Genomic DNA, 13,217 nt, shown 5'->3' with positions numbered 1-13,217 from the left:
AACCCTAGTATCCATGTACCTATCCAAACTTTTAGAACATAGAAATTTACAGCACATTATAGGCCCTTCGGCCCATAACATTGTGCTGACCACGTAACCTACTCTAGAGACTGCCTAGAAAACCCTATCGCATAGCCCTCTATTTTTCTAAGCTCCATGTACCTATCTAAGAGGCTCTTCAAAGACCCTATTGTATCAGCCTCTACCACTGTCGCTGGCAGTGCATTCCACGCACCCACCACTCTCTGTGTGAAAAACTTACTCCTGACATCCCCCTTGAACCTACTTCCAAGCAGCTTAAAACTATGCCCCCTTGTGATAGCCATTTCAGCCCTGGGGAAAATGCCTCTGGCTATCCACATGATTTTTCTTAAGCGTTAAAATAGAACTGACATCCACCACTTGTACTGGCAACCCGTTCATAGTCTCATGATCCTCTGAGTGAAGAAGTTTTCCCTCAAAATCCCCATAAATATTTTTCACCTTTCACCCTTGACCCATGACTGATCTGGAAGTTTATGGGCCAAACACTGTCAAATGGAACTAACTTGGTCGGCTTGGGCCAAAGGGGCTGTTTTCATGTGGTGGTAGTTTTGGATTCAGACACTAAGGTCCATGATAATGCTTTTGGAGGACTGTTTTGTCGAGAACCTTCACTCCATCCACAAAAAGTAGAATTTCCAGTGACCAACAATTTCAATTCCAATCCCCATTCACATTCCAACATTTTGGTCCAAGGTTTCCTCTACTGCCATGCGATAGAAAGGAAGGACATAAGCCGGGAAGATGTGGAATGGATATGGGTAGAGCTGCGTAACACTAAGGGGCAGAAGACGCTGGTGGGAGTTGTGTACAGGCCACCTAACAGTAGTAGTGAGGTCGGAGATGGTATTAAACAGGAAATTAGAAATGTGTGCAATAAAGGAACAGCAGTTATAATGGGTGACTTCAATCTACATGTAGATTGGGTGAACCAAATTGGTAAAGGTGCTGAGGAAGAGGATTTCTTGGAATGTATGTGGGATGGTTTTTTGAACCAACATGTCGAGGAACCAACTAGAGAGCAGGCTATTCTGGACTGGGTTTTGAGCAATGAGGAAGGGTTAATTAGCAATCTTGTCGTGAGAGGCCGCTTGGGTAAGAGTGACCATAATATGGTGGAATTCTTCATTAAGATGGAGAGTGACATAGTTAATTCAGAAACAAAGGTTCTGAACTTAAAGAGGGGTAACTTTGAAGGTATGAGACGTGAATTAGCTAAGATAGACTGGCAAATGACACTTAAAGGATTGACCGTGGATATGCAATGGCAAGCATTTAAAGGTTGCATGGATGAACTACAACAATTGTTCATCCCAGTTTGGCAAAAGAATAAATCAAGGAAGGTAGTGCACCCATGGCTGACAAGAGAAATTAGGGATAGTATCAATTCCAAAGAAGAAGCATACAAATTAGCCAGAGAAAGTGGCTCACCTGAGGACTGGGAGAAATTCAGAGTTCAGCAGAGGAGGACAAAGGGCTTAATTAGGAAGGGGAAAAAAGATTATGAGAGAAAACTGGCAGGGAACATAAAAACTGACTGTAAAAGCTTTTATAGATATGTAAAAAGGAAAAGACTGGTAAAGACAAATGTAGGTCCCCTGCAGACAGAAACAGGTGAATTGATTATGGGGAACAAGGACATGGCAGACCAATTGAATAATTACTTTGGTTCTGTCTTCACTAAGGAGGACATAAATAATCTTCCAGAAATAGTAGGGGACAGAGGGTCCAGTGAGATGGAGGAACTGAGCGAAATACATGTTAGTAGGGAAGTGGTGTTAGGTAAATTGAAGGGATTGAAGGCAGATAAATCCCCAGGGCCAGATGGTCTGCATCCTAGAGTGCTTAAGGAAGTAGCCCAAGAAATAGTGGATGCATTAGTGATAATTTTTCAAAACTCGTTAGATTCTGGACTAGTTCCTGAGGATTGGAGGGTGGCTAATGTAACCCCACTTTTTAAAAAAGGAGGGAGAGAGAAACCGGGGAATTATAGACCGGTTAGCCTAACGTCGGTGGTGGGGAAACTGCTGGAGTCAGTTATCAAGGATGTGATAACAGCACATTTGGAAAGCAGTGAAATGATCGGACAAAGTCAGCATGGATTTGTGAAAGGAAAGTCATGTCTGACGAATCTCACAGAATTTTTTGAGGATGTAACTAGTAAAGTGGATAGGGGAGAACCAGTGGATGTGGTATATTTGGATTTTCAAAAGGCTTTTGACAAGGTCCCACACAGGAGATTAGTGTGCAAACTTAAAGCACACGGTATTGGGGGTAAGGTATTGGTGTGGGTGGAGAATCGGTTAGCAGACAGGAAGCAAAGAGTGGGAATAAATGGGACCTTTTCAGAATGGCAGGCGGTGACTAGTGGGGTACCGCAAGGCTCAGTGCTGGGACCCCAGTTGTTTACAATATATATTAATGACTTGGATGAGGGAATTAAATGCAGCATCTCCAAGTTTGTGGATGACACGAAGCTGGGTGGCAGTGTTAGCTGTGAGGAGGATGCTAAGAGGATGCAGGGTGACTTGGATAGGTTGGGTGAGTGGGCAAATTCATGGCAGATGCAATTTAATGTGCATAAATGTGAAGTTATCCACTTTGGTGGCAAAAATAGGAAAACAGATTATTATCTGAATGGTGGCCGATTAGGAAAAGGGGAGGTGCAACGAGACCTGGGTGTCATTATATACCAGTCATTGAAAGTGGGCATGCAGGTACAGCAGGCGGTGAAAAAGGCAAATGGTATGCTGGCATTTATAGCGAGAGGATTCGAGTACAGGAGCAGGGAGGTACTACTGCAGTTGTACAAGGCCTTGGTGAGACCACACCTGGAGTATTGTGTGCAGTTTTGGTCCCCTAATCTGAGGAAAGACATCCTTGCCATAGAGGGAGTACAAAGAAGGTTCACCAGATTGATTCCTGGGATGGCAGGACTTTCATATGAAGAAAGACTGGATGAACTGGGCTTGTACTCGTTGGAATTTAGAAGATTGAGGGGGGATCTGATTGAAACGTATAAGATCCTAAAGGGATTGGACAGGCTAGATGCAGGAAGATTGTTCCCGATGTTGGGGAAGTCCAGAACGCGGGGCCACAGTTTGAGGATAAAGGGGAAGCCTTTTAGGACCGAGATTAGGAAAAACTTCTTCACACAGAGAGTGGTGAATCTGTGGAATTCTCTGCCACAGGAAACAGTTGAGGCCAGTTCATTGGCTATGTTTAAGAGGGAGTTAGATATGGCCCTTGTGTCTCCGGGGGTCAGGGGATATGGAGGGAAGGCTGGGACGGGGTTCTGAGTTGGATGATCAGCCATGATCATAATAAATGGCGGTGCAGGCTCGAAGGGCCGAATGGCCTACTCCTGCACCTATTTTCTATGTTTCTATGTTTCTATGATAATGCTACTCTCAGGTTGTAAGGGCAATATTTCATATTCCCTCTGGGTAACCTCCAACCTAATGGCATAAACATCATTTTCTCTAACTTTATGTGATTTGCCCCCCCCCCTCACAATCCCACCCAACCCTTCTCTCTTCAATGCCCCACTCTGGCTCCCCCTTATCTCTTCTCTTCTCCTCACCTGCCTATTACCTTCCCCTGGTGCCCCTCCTCCTGTGGTCCACTCACCTCTCCTATCAGATTCCTTCTTCTCCAGCCCTTTGCCTTTTCCACCTATAATCTCCCAGCTTCTTACTTCATCCTCCACCCACCCCCATCCACCTGGCTTCAGCCATCACCTTTTAACTTGTCCTTCTTCCCCTCCTCCCACCTTCTTATTGTGGCTTCTGTCCCCTTCCTTTTCGGTCCTGAAGCAGGGTCTCAGCCCAAAACATTGTCTGTACTTTCCTTTCCATAGGTGCTGCCTGACCTACTGAGCTGCTCCAATATTTTCTGTGTGTTACTCAAAGATAAACTGTTGGAAAGGGTTTGTGGGGCCAAATTCCTCTTATTGTTGTGTTTTACGGTCTAAGCTGGAGCTCAGCTTAGAACCTCTCACCTTGGTTTCGTCGTAATCGGATCTGCGACAACAATGTTCTTGCCTTCTTCACCAATTCTTGCCTTGTTTTCTCGAGGCTTCTCCTCTCTTGTTTTATGGCTTCTATCTGGGCAATGAGCTGTTCCTCTATGCGGGCGGGGAGGGGGGAGAAAATGGACAACATAAAGTAAAGTTTTTTTTAAAAAGTTCAAAGGTAAACTCTATTATCAGAGTACATATATGTCACCACGTATATCCCTGAGATCCTTTTTCCTATGGGCATACTCAGCAAATCTATAGAATAGTAACTACAACAGCATTGATGAAAGATCAAGTAGAGCATAGAAAACAAAATGTGCAAATGCAAATATAAATAAATAGCAATAAATGAGAACCTGAAATAATAAGTTAGAGCTCAAAGCGAGATCATTGTTTGAGGGAGCATCTCAATAGATGAGTGTAGTTATCCTCTTTTGTTCAAGAGTCTGATGGTTGAGGCATAATAACTGCTCTTGGACTTGGAGGTGTAAATCCTGAGGCTCCTGTACCTTCCACCTGATGGCAACAGCGAGAACATCATGGCCTGGGTGGTATGATATAATACAATAAAATAACATGTTGAAAGCAAAGGTGAAGAAAATATCAGATTTCTAACCTAGAACGTAGAAGATTGATGGGAGATTTGATAGAGGTATACAGAATTATGAGGGATATAGATAGGGTAAATGCAAACAGGCTTTTTCCACTGAGGTTGGGTGAAGCTACAACTAGAGGTCATGGGTTAAGGGTGAAAGGTGAAATGTTTAAGGAGAAGATGAGGGGTGGTGAGAGTGTGGAACGAGCTGCCAGCACAAGAGGTGGAGGCAGGTTCCATTTCACCATTTAAGAGAAACTTGGATGGGTACATGGATGGGAAGGGTATGGAGGGCCATGGTCCAAGTACAGGTCGATAGGACTGGCAGACTAATGGTTTGGCATGTACTAGATGGGCAGAATGGCCTGTTTCTGTGCTGTAGTGTTCTATTACTCTATGACTCTAGCAAGTCTACCACCCCGTCTCTTTAACTTTCAGTGTCCAGGCATTGGAATTGGAATGAGGCATTGGGGCAGTGAAAAAACTTGCTTTGCAGACTGTTCATAAACACTAGAGATTCTACAGATGCTGGAAAACCAGAATATCATGCACAAAATAATGGAGGAACCCAGTGATTGAAGTCCTAATGAAAGGTCTCAGCCCAAAATGTCAACAATCTATTCCTCTCCACAGATGCTGCCTGACCTGCAGAGTCCCTCCAGCATTTTGCAGACTGATCATACAGACCAATTCATTACACAGTGCATTTGGGGGAGAAAAAGGTAAAACGATTAACAGAAATCAGAACGAAGTGTTACAGTTACAGAGAAAGTGCAGTGCAAGATCATAACAAAGTAATTCTGAGGTCAGGAGTCCATCGTGTCATACCAGAGAAACATTCAATAGCCTGATAACAGTAGGATGGAAGCTGTCCTTGAGCCTGATGGTACATGCTTCCAGGCTTTTGTATCATCTGCCTGATGGGAGACGGGAGAAGAGAAAATGTCCGGCGTGGGTGGGGTCTTCGATGATGCTGGCTGCTTCACTGAGCCAGTGAGAGGTTTAGACAGAGTCCACAGCGGGGTGGCTGCTTTCTGTGATGTGCTGAGCGACCTCCACAACCCTCTGCAGTTTCTTGCGGTCACAGGAGAAGCAGTTGCTGTACTGCCGTAACACATTGGGATAAGATGCTTTCTATGATACATTGGCAGAAATTAGTGAAGGTCAAATTGCTTTGGCTTCCTGAGGAAATAACGGAATTGGTGAGCTTTCTTGGACGTGATGTCTATGTGGTTGGACCAGGACAGGCTGTTGGTGAACTTGCTTTAGGAGGACACAGATTCACGTTCCATGTGTTTCTGATTACTCTTCTTCATGCTCTATTTGCCCAACCTGAGTAAGGCTGAACGGCATAATCCTGCTCCTGTGTCTTATGGTCTTGTGCCTTTCCCTTTTACTACCCTAGTGCACTGTTCTGATAAGTGATCGCATGGATGGCACACCAAACAAACTTCACAACTTTCGTAGTTGTGCCAATAATAAACCAGTTTATCATATCACCGAATTTCTGCATCTGCAGACTCTCGTGTCTCCGAAACTGACCTGTTCCATCATTCCATCTGCCTGCGTATCCCTCTGCGTCACTACCTCACTGAAGAATCTTACAGCTTCAAGTCAGAATTGCAAATGTGAAACTGGACCAGGTACTCACTCTCTGTTGGGAGCTGGGATCGTTGTCCAGTGGCAGTCAGGAGAGGTGGGGGAGGAGGAAGAGGAAGAGAATACTCCTTCTCACCTACTGGATAATTTAATTCGCTGCAGCCTCCTGGCATCTAGGTGGTGAAGAGAAGAACATAAACCAATATAACTTTGTTGAGAAATGGTTTGTCTCAAGCACACACACACACACACACAAACACACACACACTCTCACACACTCACAAACAACTTGAATCAGAGAACAGGTCAAAGGCACAAAGGAAGAAGAGGTGGGCTGTAATTCTTCTCACAGCTACCACTGAGTAGGAGTTACAGAAGCCTAAAGTCCCACACCGCCAGGTTTAAGAACAGCCGCTTCCCTTCAACCATTTGGTTCTTGAACCTGGAGGAGTGGGACTTTAGGCTACTCACCAGAGTTTAACAATATAACTACTTTCATCACTTTACACTGCAATGGAATTTTTTGATCTAATTGTGTTTTTGTAGAGTGCGTTTTAGTTTGTTTATGAATGTTGTGTCCTTAATGGTCTGTACCTGAAATGCTGCTGCCTAATGAGTCATACAGAAGTTCTCATTGCACCTGAGCACCGTACACCTGTACACGTGCATCTGACTGCAAATCCTCATAATTCACTGCTCTTTTTGTACTGACTGGCTGTTTGCTTCACAGGGAGAGTGGCCTTGTAGCATAGTGGTTAGTGTAGCACTTTACAACACCTGCAATCATCATTCCGGGTTCAATTTCCACCATTGTCTGTACATTCTCCCCATGACCACATGGATTTCCTCTGGGTACTCAGATTCCCTCCCACATTCCAAAGGTTAGTAAGCCGTAGGCAGGCTACGTTGATACTGGAAGCAGAGTGACACTTGTGGGCTACCCCAGTATACCCTTGGACTGTGTTAGTCATTGACACAAATGAAGCATTTCACTGTGCAAAAGTCTTAAATGAGAGAGAGAGAGAGAGAGAGAGAGAGAGAGAGAGAGAGAGAACTGAGGCAAAAAATACAAATTTCATGACATGTCTTAATATGATAAACCAGAGAAAATCTGCAGGTGCTGGAAATCCGAGCAACACACACAAAATGCTGGAAGAACTCAGCAGGCCAGGCAGCATCAAGGAAAAGAGTACAGTCGACGTTTCAGGCCAAATTCCTTCAGCATGACATGTGAGTGATGATAAACCTGATTCTGATACGGGTCTCTATGGTGGACTGAGAGTGGGAAGGGGGCAGGGAGAGGGGAATCATGGTTAGGGAATAGGGGGAGGAAGCAGGAAGCACCAGAGAGACATTCTGTAGTGATCAATAAACCAATTATTTGGAATGAAATGTCTTTGCCTGGTGTCTCAGGGTTGGGTGTGTCTGCACCTGCACTACCCTTAACCCCCCCCCGCCCCACTGTGCTCCTGGCACTCCTTCTCTGCCATCTTTACCTAATTTCCCTCAGGATCAATAAAGTATGTCTATCTATCTTTCCCACACCCCTCGCATGGCACTTCACCCTTGCCATTCCCAACATCCTTTGCTCCCATCAGATTTACAAACTTTCTCTCCACTCCACGTTGACACCTACAGGACTGTGCAAAAGTCTTAGGTATCCTAGCTATATGTATGTACCTGAGACTTTTGCACAGTACTGTATATATCAACGTACAAGTGACAAATTAAGTTAGTCTAATCTATAAAGATAAATGACAGAATGCCAGTGGAGGGGTGGTGGCTGAGGAGTTGATGAATCTGGGGAGATCAGGTTTCAGGGAAAACTAGAAGGGCAAGTGATTTCTCTTCAAACCAACATAACCTCAATGGGCTGAATTGACTCCTAGTATGTCATATAGAAGGACATGATTACAGTGGAGAGCATGCAGAGGAGATTCACTCAAACTCCAAACAGAATAGAGCCATTGTTGTGCCTTCTTTATAATTGCATTAATGTATTGAGCCCAGGAAGATGTAAATAAGATGTAAATAAGCTGTACTTTTCTATGACCCTGGGATAAATCTTCCGAGTTGTGATGCCTAGGAACTTGAAGCTACTCACCCTTTCCACCACTGACCCCTTGATGAGGTTTGCTGTGTGTTCTCCCAACTTCCCCATCTGGAAGTCCACAGTCAGTTCCTTGGTCTTACTGACGTCAGACACCACTCAAACCAGCTGAATATGGAAGTCAAGGAAATGGATGGGATCAGGTGCACAAAATTGGTGTTGCACCCAATCCAAGGGGAGTTTCCAGACTGCCAGAGGAATTAGCTCAGCTCCTTGGATATCATAACTACTCCATTCCCAAGGATGTGCTGGTATTGCAAAGGGTCAAGAGGAGGTTCACGAAAGTGATCCTGTGCATAAAAGGGTTCATGTATGAGGAGTGTTTGATGGCTCTGGCGCTGTACTCGCTGGAGTTTAGAAGATTGAGGGGGAATCTCATTGAAACCTATTGAATATTGAAAAGCCGAGATAGAGTGGTTGTGGAGAGGATGTTTCCTGTGGTGAGGGAATCTAGGACCAGAGGGCACAGCCTCAGAATAAAAGGACATCATTTATAACAGACATTAAGAGGAACTGTTTAGCCAGAAGTACTGAATTTATGGAATTCATTGCCACAGATGGTTTTGGAGGCCAAGTCACTGGGTATACTTAAAGCAGAGATTGATAGGTTCTTGATTAGTCAGGATTTCAAAAGGTTATGGGGAGAAGGCAGGAGAATGGGGTTGAGAGGGATAATAAATCGGCCATAGTGGAGTAGCAGAGCAGATTGGATGGGAAAATGGCTTGATTCTGTTGTTCTGGGCTCCCCTCCCCCTTTCTTTCTCCCTAGGCCTCCCGTCCCATGACCCTCTCCCTTCTCCAGCCTTATATCCCTTTTGCCAATCGACTTCCCAGTTCTTGGCTTCATCCCTCTCCCTCCTGTCTTCTATCATTTCGGATCTCCCTCTCCCCCTCCCACTTTCAAATCTCTTACTATCTCTTCTTTCAGTTAGTCCTGACAAAGGGTCTCGGCCCGAAACGTCGACTGTACCTCTTCCTATTGATGCTGCCTGGCCTGCTGTGTTCACCAGCATTTTGTGTGTGTTGCTTGATTCTGTTTGTATGTCTAACGGTCTTATGGATTAATGGACCCATCTATTTGCGTGTTATGCATTCACACACTGTGAAGTGATACCAGGTTTAAAAAAGAGAGAACAATCTAATTATGTAAAACACAGAAATTGCAGGGAAATCAAAGTCCATGAAATTACAGTACCTGGCTGGTTTCCTCTTCAACATTTCGAGATACTGGACCCTGATTCGCTTGTTGACTGCAAAAAAAGATTACCATATTTTCTGAATTTTTTTTTACAAACTCATTGGCACCCCATCCAACACCTGGAAATGTCTCTTACCCATCACCAATGCAATATACCTGCTGTGCGTACACTCTACAGAAAGTCCCAGGGTTGAAGAATCAAGATCGAGAGGGCATAGGTTTAAGGTGGGAGGGGAGAGATTTAATAGGAACTTTATAATTCGGGGGTGGTAAGTATATGGAACAAGCTGTCAGAGGAAGTGGTTGAGGCAGATAGATTATAACACAATATACAACAGGTACATGGACAGGGGAGGTTTAGATGAATATATGCCACCAGGAGCAAATAGGATGACTAGCTTAGATGGATATTTTGCTCAGCATAGAGACCCCTACCCTGGGGTAAAGATTGTTACCATCCATGTTATCTATCCCACTTCTACTAGGTCATCCCATTCTCCGATGTTCCAAGGAATAAAGACCTAATGTGGTCAACGTCTCCTTGTAGTCCCAGCAACATCTTTGAAAATCTTCCCTACACTCTTTCCAGTTGAACGATATCTTTCCTATAACAAGGAGACACTATATTCCAAGTGTCGTCTCACTAACGACTTGTACAACTGCACCGCAATGTCCCAGCTCCTGTACTCAAGTGTCCTGACAGATGAGGGCCAAGGTGCTAAATGCCTATACTGTCTACATGTGACACCACTTGTACTGAACTATCCACATGTCCTCCTAATCCCCCCGTTCCATTACACTCTCTAGTGCACTACCATTCATAGTATAAGGTGGTTTGAATTTCCAAAATGCATCACCACACACATACCTTCATCAAAATCAGCATCCGTCATCAAGGACTCCCATTATCTAGGCCACGCTCTCTTCTCACCACTGCCATTGGGAAGGAGCCTCAGGACCCAAACCACCAGGTTCAGGAACAGTTACTACCCCTCAACCATCAGGCTCTTGAACCAGAAGGGATAACTTCACTCGCCCTATCACTGAAATGTTCCCACAATCTACGGACTCACTTTTAAGGACTCTTCATCTCATGTCCTCAATAGTTATTGCTTTTTTATTTATTATTATTATTTCTTTTTTTTCTTTCGTTTGGTATTTGCACAGTTTTTTTTCGCACACTGGTTGTTTGCCTGTGCTGTTGGGTACAGTCTTTCATTGATTCTATTGTGTTCTTTGTATCTACTGTGAACGCCTGCACAAAAATTAATCTCAGGGTTGTACATGGTGACACATATATACTCTGATAATGAATTAACTTTGAACTTTGAAATCCATCTGCCACTCCTCAGTCCACTTTAATCTACGATTTTCTACATACTATGAGTAACAAACTCTATCTGCCCTAGCTCTGCCTCACATACAGTAATATTACATACAACATCCATCAATGGTGGGATTTCTAATTAAAGATACCTCTTTTTTCTTTGATTTTCTAAGTACTCCAAATCCCTGTCATCCAGTGATTCCGGAATTCCTGAATCCATAGTGTTGTTACTGTGAATCCTGCTGTACTTCAGAATAGGCATCTGTCGCTCTCCCACGGAGGAAATGTCTATTAAAAAGGTTCAAGTGCAATAAGAAGAATATCAAATTATCTTTGTACAATTAGTTAACCTATCTTTCAAACTGTCAGATCAGTCTCACTCCCACCTGACTCGGGAGTTTCTGAGCTCCAGTGAGGATGTCCCCCAGTATGCCCTCTTCTGTCACATTCAGGTCATAGGACCAACAAAGAGCCACAAACACGAGAAAATCTGAAGATGCTGGAAATCCAAGCACACACACACATACACACACACACACACACACACACACAAAATGTTGTGCCAAACCAATTAAATGGCCAAATAGACTAATTCCTTCTGCTTACACAACGTCCATATCCTTCCATTTCCTCACACTCATGTGCCTATCTAAATGTCTCATAAAAGTCTCTAATATATCTGCCCCTACCTCCACCCCAGAGAGCACGTTCCAGACACCCACCACTCTCTGTGTAAAAAAAACTTGTCCTCACATCTCCTTTGAAATTACCCCCTCCCACCTTAATGCAAGACCTCTAGTATTAGACAAATCAGCCTTGGGAAACAGGTACTCCTTACCTACTGTATCTATGCCTCTTACAAACCTCTATCAGATCTCCCCGCAGCCTCTGCCACTCCAGAGAAGACAACCCCGGTTTGTCCAGTCTCTCACTGTAGCACACGCCCTCTGGTTGAGCCAGCGTTCTGGTAAACCTCCCCAAAGGTAATTGGGCAGGGTGCCATAACTGGCAGCTGAATCAAGAGCAGTGTGTCCCCTGGAGACACAAGGTCCCATGAAGGCACTCCACCCAAAGTCTGCGACCCTATTTGTATCAAACCATCCCCACCACTTTTCAATGCCAGGAGCAAGAATACTCTCTGGAAGTTCAAATAACACTTTTCCCGCAACTTTAGCAGACTGCCCTGCACCCTTGACCAGACCAAGGGCCTGTACTCGTTGGAATTTAGAAGAATGAGGGGGAGGTCTCATTGAACCCTATTAAATATTGAAAGGCCTAGGGTGGATGAGGAGAGGATGTTTCCTACAGTGAGGAAGTCTAGGACCAGAGGGTAGAGACTCAGAATAGAAGGACATCCCGCTACAGCAGAGATGAGGAGGAATTTCTCTCACCAGAGGGTGGTGAATCTGAGGAATTTCAGAGACCTGGAACATGACAGCTACGATCATGAAGCTGTTTTAATAAGGCAGTTATCCAGGTTGTAAATTACTCCAAGTGGGGTCTCACGAAGGTCAGTACAACAATGAAATAACATTCCTACTTCTATACTCAGCTCCCTGACTGATGAAGGCCAGTGTGTCAGATGCTGCCTTCACCACCCAGTCTATCTAGTCACATGATTTCTAATTCCCTGCTGGGCATTTTCATAGAACATAACAGCACAGTAGAGGTCCTTCAGTCCATGATATTGTGCTAACCCTTTAATCCATAAAACCATAAGAATTAGGACCAGAATTAGCCATTCAGTCCATTGAGTCTGCTCCACCATTCCATCATGGCTTATTTATTATCCTCTCAACCTCATTTTCCTGCCATCTCCCCATAACCTTTGATGCCCTGACCGATCAAGAACCTATAAACTTCCACTTTATATACTGTATACTCAATGACTTGGCCTCCACAGCTGTCTGTAGCAATGAATTCCACAGATTCACCACCTTCTGGATAAAGAAACTCCTCCTTATCTATTCTAAAGGGACACAACACCCGAGTGCAAAACCATTGACTTCCCTACACTATATTCCGTCTGCTACTTCTTTGTCCGTTTCCCCAAGGCTTTCCACAGTCTCTCTGCTTCCTCAACACTACCTGCCCCGACACCTATCTTTTTTTCTTTTTTCAATATTTTTATTGACATTATATAATTGCATGAATACAAATACAAAATTCATAAGGATACAAGTAAATAATACGAATTACATTACATTTAAATCACAGTAATATGATCACAGTATCCCATATTCCAAATCAACCATGTAAAAAAAAGATCGAATTATGAAATGAAATAAAATAAAATCATTGTATTTTATTGAAAAAATCCACCCCCAC

At 44.0% G+C, this 13,217-nt stretch overlaps 1 protein-coding gene across 5 annotated transcripts in view; it reads right to left on the bottom strand.

The window, feature by feature from the left end:
- Positions 1-13,217, bottom strand: part of spata1 (spermatogenesis associated 1) — a 105,845-nt gene that overhangs the window by 24,713 nt on the left and 67,915 nt on the right. For 4 of the 5 annotated variants that reach the window (XM_063064784.1, XM_063064787.1, XM_063064789.1 and 1 more), the window contains 4 exons: positions 11,039-11,177; positions 9,560-9,614; positions 6,307-6,427; positions 4,043-4,168 (listed from right to left, as the gene is read on the bottom strand). In XM_063064784.1, coding sequence (XP_062920854.1) covers positions 4,043-4,168; positions 6,307-6,427; positions 9,560-9,614; positions 11,039-11,177 — 441 coding nt within the window. The remainder of the gene's footprint in view (positions 1-4,042; positions 4,169-6,306; positions 6,428-9,559; positions 9,615-11,038; positions 11,178-13,217) is intronic. The other variant, XM_063064785.1, reaches the window with a different exon arrangement.

This window comes from Mobula hypostoma, chromosome 12 (genome assembly GCF_963921235.1).
Source record: "Mobula hypostoma chromosome 12, sMobHyp1.1, whole genome shotgun sequence".
Classification (NCBI taxonomy): domain Eukaryota; kingdom Metazoa; phylum Chordata; class Chondrichthyes; order Myliobatiformes; family Myliobatidae; genus Mobula; species Mobula hypostoma.
This window is presented reverse-complemented; position numbering and strand designations above follow the sequence as displayed.